This window comes from Octopus bimaculoides, chromosome 10 (genome assembly GCF_001194135.2).
Source record: "Octopus bimaculoides isolate UCB-OBI-ISO-001 chromosome 10, ASM119413v2, whole genome shotgun sequence".
Lineage (NCBI taxonomy): Eukaryota > Metazoa > Mollusca > Cephalopoda > Octopoda > Octopodidae > Octopus > Octopus bimaculoides.
In genome coordinates, this window is record NC_068990.1 from 54,438,539 (window position 1) to 54,446,194 (window position 7,656).

Genomic DNA, 7,656 nt, shown 5'->3' on the forward strand with positions numbered 1-7,656 from the left:
TATATATATATATATATATATATAGAGAGAGAGAGAGAGAGAGAGAGAGAGTGATTATTCTAAGTTAATTAAGTTTGTGAATTGGTGGAATCGTTAGCATGCTGGGCAAAATGCTTCATGGCATTTTGTCCATCCTTACATTCTGGGTTCAAATTCTCTTGAGGTCGACTTTGCCTTTTATCCTTTTGGGAGTTGATAAAATAAGAACCAGTTGAGCACTGAGGTCGATGCAATTGACTTACCCTCTAAAGTGAAAAAAGTGAACTGGTGTGTAGGATACTTTTAAAGATGCAAGAAGAGAACTGTGCTGATGAGTTGGCAACATATCTCTGCATCAAACACCAGGAAACGCTGTACGCTAAAGCCTTAAAAATGGAACATGTAATGAGCACTGTAACATAAACCATAAACTTTATCTGAGCCAAAGGGTTAAATCACCACCAATTTCAGTCTTTCCTGTGGGAAATACATTTAGAGTTCGATGACATGCCTTATCATACAGAGGTGCACTTGACATCCGATGTTGCTGTGTTTAGCAGTTTGGCAAAAGATACCGATAGAATAAGTACTACACTTACAAAGAATAAATCCTGGGGTTGATTTCTTCAACTAAAGGCAGTGCTCCAGCATGGTCACAGTTACATGACTGAAACAAGTAATACAATAAAAAACTATGCCGTTCTGCTAGTACTAAATGAAAGAAAATCCTCCAATAACTATGTTATCATTTACTCCCTCTTCTCCTTTTTTATCTCTCATTGTGTGTGTAGCATTCCTTTGTTCATTGCCTGCCACCAAGCCTGGTATGTGTATTCATCCTGCACCTCTTATATTAACTCATTGGGTATCTTTCTTTTACTCTCTCTCCCCCTCTTTATAGGATGTAAAGCTTGACTTGAGAAATCAACCAACCATATTTACATCAGCTACACACACACACACACACTCACATGTTTGCCTATTCACTTACCAGGCTCTGCTTCTGCACCCAATCTGTCCCCTGTTAAATCTTCTCCACCTCTCATCTTCCTAACACCCATCCTTCCATTCTTCTAACTATGACTCAATTCAGCTGCTGTAATTATTAGAGCAGAATACACACATATTTCATTACCCCTTTGTGCTACCAGTTACATCCCGCCTCCTTGGAATCACTTCCTTTCAAAATCTATCCCTCATACTCAACATCATCCCTTCTTACCAAATTTTCCACTAATCACCCCTTTCTGTGTGCCTCCTTGAGATATATCTGATGACTGTCATTACATTATCTTTAACACTCTTTCTTAACTGCTATCATTCTCATCACCCTGGTATATCTGCCATTGACAACCTCCTCCTCACCTTTGCCCCTTGCTCACTATAGCCACCCCAATGTACCTCTGACATCCATCTCTGTCACTGTGTCCCTCTCTCTTTTTCTCTTTTGCCCCCAACTCTCCCACCCTGCTCATCATCTCTCTATTATACTCACCTTCTTGAGAGTACAGACTGACATCTCATAACTGCCATCATTGTCTTTTTCCCATCCACTCCCACTCACACTTATATGATATGTGAGTTAACCACGTATCTCCTCTATAGCATGACACCTACATCAATCCCTCTATCATAATTTAACCTTTCAGCAACTGGTATACAGTTCCTTCCTTCTCTACAACAAAACCACTCAATCAAAGCTCTTTTATTTGTTTTGCAAATTACATGGTGACCTCACTGGAGCCAGCGTCACATAAAAAGCCCCCAATACACTTTGTACAGTGGTTGGTGTTAGAAAAGACATTCAAGTATAGAAATCACGCTAAAACAGGCACTGCAGTTCAATGCAGTCCTTGGGTTGTTGAATTTTGTCAACCATCCAACTGATGCAAACAGACATTAAATGATACTAATGATGATGATGATGATAATTGCTCCAATGGGTGTGCAATGTAAGTGTGCTTGAATGTCATAGTATAAATGTGCTCAGAGAAAGACTAGGCACAAAAGGAATCAAATGTAGGCTGCAAGAAAAAAGACTGCACTGGCATGGACATGTGATGTGCATGGATGAGAACAGCTGTACAATGAAGTGCTAGTCACTAAATGTGGCTGGAGCTTGTGGACAAGGAAGATCCTGGAAGACATGAGATGAAATAGTGAAGGCTGACTTCAGAATCCTGAGCCTCGAAGAGAAAATGACAAAATATCAGGATATTTGGTGATATAATGTTACATTAAACCTGCCCCTCATGGTAAAACTGATTTCTGGAAGCACTGCATGGGTATATATTTATATATGAGGGATGTTCATTAAAGATTTCCCTTGATCCACTTCCCAAGGAAACTTGGCATAATTATTAATCCTTCTCTACATAGTCAGTACCAATGGTGATACACTTCTCCTATTGCTTTATGCAGCTGTGACGACCTTGTCTGTAGAAGTCGATAAGTTGCATCTGGAGTCATGATTTTACCTTGGAAATAAGTTCATCATCATCTGAAAAGTGCTTCCCCTTCAAAAAAGACTTCATGGTTAGAAAGAGGTAGAAGTTAGATGGTGTGAGGTCAGGAGAGTAAGGGGGATGAGGAAGGATTTCATATCGGCAGGAGTGTGCTTTCATCTGGGTAACATGCGCATTGCGAACTGGGGAATTGTTTTGGAGGAGGCAGACTCCTTTGGTCTGTATGCCACACCTCTCTGCTTTGATGGCATCCCACAATTTCTGCAGCAGAGAAGCATAATATTCCCCATTAGTTGTGATGCCCTTTGTCAAAAAATCCATCATCATTACTCCAGGTTGGTCCCAAAAGACTGTGAGCATCACCTTGCCTGCTAAGGGTTGGACATGAGCCTTCTTTGGAGGTGGTGAGTTATCATGCTTCTACTGCTTCGACTGGACTTTAGTTTCAGGATCATAGTGATGGACCTGTGTGTCACCCTGTGTGATAAGTCTGCCAAAAAAGTCCTCCTCGTTTTCTTGGCACATTGCCAAAAGAGCCTGGGAGCAATTGACTTGTTCCTGCTTCTGAAAAGGTGTAAGCATCTGGGAAATCCATTGTGAAGACAACTTCTGCATGTGCAAATGGTTGTGAATGATTTTTTCTATGCACCCTACACTTATCTTCACTTCATTGGCTAGTTGCCGAATAGTTATGTAATGATCCTCCAAAATGGTGGTTTCCACTTTATGGACGGTGTCGTCATTAATGGTGGAATGTGGTTATCCAGGAAAAGGAGCAATTTCCACTGATGTCTGACTACATTTGAACTGGTGATGTCAGTGTTTGACTATGTCATATATGATGGTGCATTGTCACCATAAACTTCTTTCATCTCATTAAAAGTCTCTTTTGGTGTATGACATTTCAAGTATAAGAACCTGATCACTGATCTACATTCAACTGCCTCCATTATAACACCTTAGTCCACTTCAGCAGCCGTAAAAGACAAATGAATACTAGTGGAAAGTTGAAATTTACAATATGCCATGTAGAGACGTGTATGATTATATCTGTACAAGTTCTGTTTCTTGCAATAACTGGAAGTGAGTCAGGGGAAATCTTTAATGAACACCCCTTATACACATACACACACACACACACACACACACACACACACATGCACACACACACACACACATATGCATATATGTGTGTAAAAGTATGTATGTATATCTATTTATCATTTGAACTATATATATATAGTAAATGAAAGACGGAAGATGAAAGATACGAGAATTTTTATTCATCACTACAATTGTTTTGACACATCTAGTATTGATCCCTCATGGGTTGGATTCTTGACAACTGGTTCAGGAGCATTTGATGGTGAAGATGTGTCTCTTCGGGTGATAAACAGATATAACTTAAAATAACAGTTCCGCAATGTATCTCCTCATTTCATGTAAAGAAAAGCAGCAGATTAAAGAGTATATCTTCATTTATATAGAAGATCAATAATAACAGATGCAAAAAAAGAAATGAACATGTAATACAATGAGAAAAGTATTAAAAATAACCGTTAATGGATATGGATGTATAAATGCCTTCACGCAAGCTGCCTGGCACATGTACACTCACTCATACAAGCATCCACAAAGATGTAAGCATATGCATACATGTGGTTTGGTGCACACATGTTCACACAGCAAGTTAAATAACTACTAGGTGTTTATAAGAATGGGGTGGTTAAAGCCTAACTTAATTCATCCATACCTTAAAGTAAATTATGTTAACAGTTCCTCAAATTCACTCCTACTGTATTGTGTGAAAGTACATTTATATGCACGTAGGCATCTTGACAGTCTTTCAGAAATTCTATTAATGGTCTACTCATTGGTCCACAGAATAGACAGAGATTCCTTGGAGCAGAGTCAGCATCTCCTGGAAATATTATATGGTTTTGTGTGTTATATTATACTTAATTTTATCTTCCTTCAGTCGCCATACAAAATCAGCCAAAGATGTTGAATGTCTCTTATGGATTCTCTTGAAGCTGGCGACATGGTTGCAATAACAATTCTTAAATGAATCAGCCATTTTCCCAATGTAAAATATGGCCCTCCCCTTTTATGCATGGTACATTTATATACAAGCTTTGAACTCATACAGAGGTTCATCAATGGGAATTTTGATTTTTCCCTGCATGAGCATTTATTATATTTGTATATATATTTTCAAAAATGATTTCAAAGGAATATGTAATCCTGGTGGTTACCGTTTATCTCTTAAATCAGTTTTGCATGCGAGCTAACCATAGCAAATGTTGATGATACCCAAGTTAGCAATAAGTTGCTAGACTCTGGTGATTTTCCTCGCTTGGTAAATCTGAGTGTCGTACTCAGTGCTGCATAGTTTCCATAGAGTAAGCTATAGTATTAATAATAATCAGAAGAATGGAGATTTTCCACTTCTATAATTTTATTAAACAGTTATTTACAGCATTCTTTCATAGACCTACACGCATTTCAACTGCATCAACTGCACACTGTTACATGTGCATCTTGGTGGTAATGTCAGATCAGTAACATCAGGGTCATTATTTACTGTAAATAACTGTTTATAGATATGGAAAATCTCTGTTCTCCTGATTATTAATATATACATACATATATATATATATATATATGAGCACCTCAGTCAATCAATCTCCACCATACATCACCTCCAACCCCCACATCATATCATCCTCTGCAGCTCTTCTCCCATCGCAATACCACTTTTCTCCTTTGCTACTCAGAGCCATCTCACTTGTTAGCCATTCTTCATCCATTAAATATTGTTCTCCACCCTCATATGTTACAATGGTCGTCTCCTCCCTCTCCCACTTCCTCTATTTCTCTTTCCATACATTCTTGCAGACCTCCATCCCCCCACTTACTATTGCTCTTGCTATCTGTGGTGCTATCTAGACACTTCATCACCACTGTCTATCTCCTTGATATATTTAATTCATTCTTACTTTCTCTTCCAAATGTGAGTAGCTATGTAGCTCCTCTACAAGAACCTGTTCTACTTCAACCTCTTCCCTCATGCCTTAAGCCCCACTCCTCAGGTTTGTAGACTTGCAAGCAATAATGCTTGTGGCACAAAAAAAAAAAGCACCCAAAAAACACTGTAAAATGGTTGGTGTTAGGAGGAGCATTCAGTCATAGAGACTATGCCAAAGCAGACAATGGAGCATAATGCAGTCCTTCGGCTCATTGGATTCTTGTCAAACTGTCCAACCCATATCAACATAGAACATAGATATTAAATGATGATGATGATGATGCTGTACAGGGATGAAAATATGAAATATGTATCAAAATAATTTATTGTAAAGCAAGGTTTTATTATTTAATGTAACAGTTTACAAACTTGTGTAATACAGTAATCCCTCGCCACATCGCAGTTCACTTATTGCGGTTTGTTATATAAGCTTAAGTCAATTCTTCAATTCCTCTGTGGTGTTGTTTCGCATTTATAGTAAAATAAATATATAGAAATTATAAAATAATAATAAAAAAATACAGTACAGCACTGTTTCTACTCTGCAGATTTTCACCTATCGCAGGGTGGTTTTGGAACTTCTGCGATAGTCAAGGGATTACTGTACATTATTTTCAAAATCCCCACATATTAAATAAGGGGAGATCCCTAGAAGCACACGTTATTTTTGTTTCAACATTAATCTACCACTATCCACAAACAGATAATCCCATTGCTTATTTCTTTTGTCATCTCATCACGGAGATGTAACAGGTATGGACTCATTCACACACACAAACACACACACACACACACACACACACACACACACACACACATGCAGAAATACACACCTAGGTATAATTATATAAGTCCTAATTTTTCTGGTTTAATTGCTCATCTTTTTATTTTTATTTTCTTCCTAGGTTTGCGTTTGAAGTTAGATAATTTGGTTGAGAGTTTCCCTGATGAAGAAGACTTCATCACAATTTCATGGGGTCTAGCTAGGATGCAATATCTCAAGAACATAGACCTCACACTTCTAATGAATGGCACTGTCTTCAACAAACATTCCCTACAGAAACCAACAGTCACTGACCTTTTTCAGATTTCAAGAATGATTTTTGAGGAAGGAAACTTCTACACTGCTAGTCAATGGCTGCGGGAAACTCTGAAAATATGCAAGAAAAGTGGCAAGAAAAAAAAGGGTTCTGATGAGTTGCTAGATAACCAGACATTAAATATCACCAACATCTTAAGTCTGTTAGCATCTTCTTTGTATGAGGTGAGAAAATTCTGCTTTATTGAAATGAAATTTTGTCACACAGTTTTATATATGTGTGTATGTGTTTTGGCATGGTTTTTATAGCTGGATGCCTGTGCAAAACAGACACAGAAGTCTGGTGCAGTCTTCTGCCTGGCCAGCTTCTGTCAAACCGTTCAACCCATTCCAGCATTGAAAGCATACAATAAATGATGATGATGATGATGATGATGATAGATGTGTGTGTGTGAGTGTGCTTGTGCCATGTAAAAAGCACTCAGTCCACTCTGCTTACTGGTTGGTGTTAGGAAGGGCATCCAGCCGTAAAAATCCTACCAAAATAGACACAGAAGTCTGGTACAGGGTCATGCCTGGCCAGATCCAGTCAAACCTACCAACTCATGGGAGAAGGACATTAAACGATGATGATGATGCTGATGAGGATGTTGATGATGATGATAAGGATGATGATGCTGATGAGGATGTTCATGATGATGATAAGGATGATGATGATGATGATAATGATGATGAGGGTGATGAGGATGATGATATGTATGTATGAATATATATGTGTGTGTGTGTGTATATATATATATGTATATATATATGTGTGAGTGTATATATGTATATGTATATGCATACATGAATGTATGTATGTATGTATGTATGTATGTATGTATGTATGTATGTGTATATCTATATATATATTTCTTCCTCCATATTTTTGAAGAGGTCTTAGCCACCAGGTGTGGAGTCTGATGATACGGCGTAAGGCCAACCCCTTATGGACAAGAAACCCAGGATGACCCCATGAACCAGCCTCCCCCATTATTATATATATATATATATATATATATATATTATTATTATTATTATTATATACATATATATGCATATACACACACACACACACACACACATATATGTATGTATGTACATAT

At 37.9% G+C, this 7,656-nt stretch overlaps 1 protein-coding gene across 2 annotated transcripts in view; it reads left to right on the top strand.

Moving 5' to 3' along the window:
* LOC106881236 (prolyl 4-hydroxylase subunit alpha-1) overlaps positions 1–7,656 on the top strand; it is a 55,001-nt gene that overhangs the window by 10,907 nt on the left and 36,438 nt on the right. For both annotated transcript variants that reach the window (XM_052971208.1, XM_014931546.2), the window contains one exon: positions 6,378–6,736. In XM_052971208.1, the coding sequence (XP_052827168.1) occupies positions 6,378–6,736 (359 nt within the window). The remainder of the gene's footprint in view (positions 1–6,377; positions 6,737–7,656) is intronic.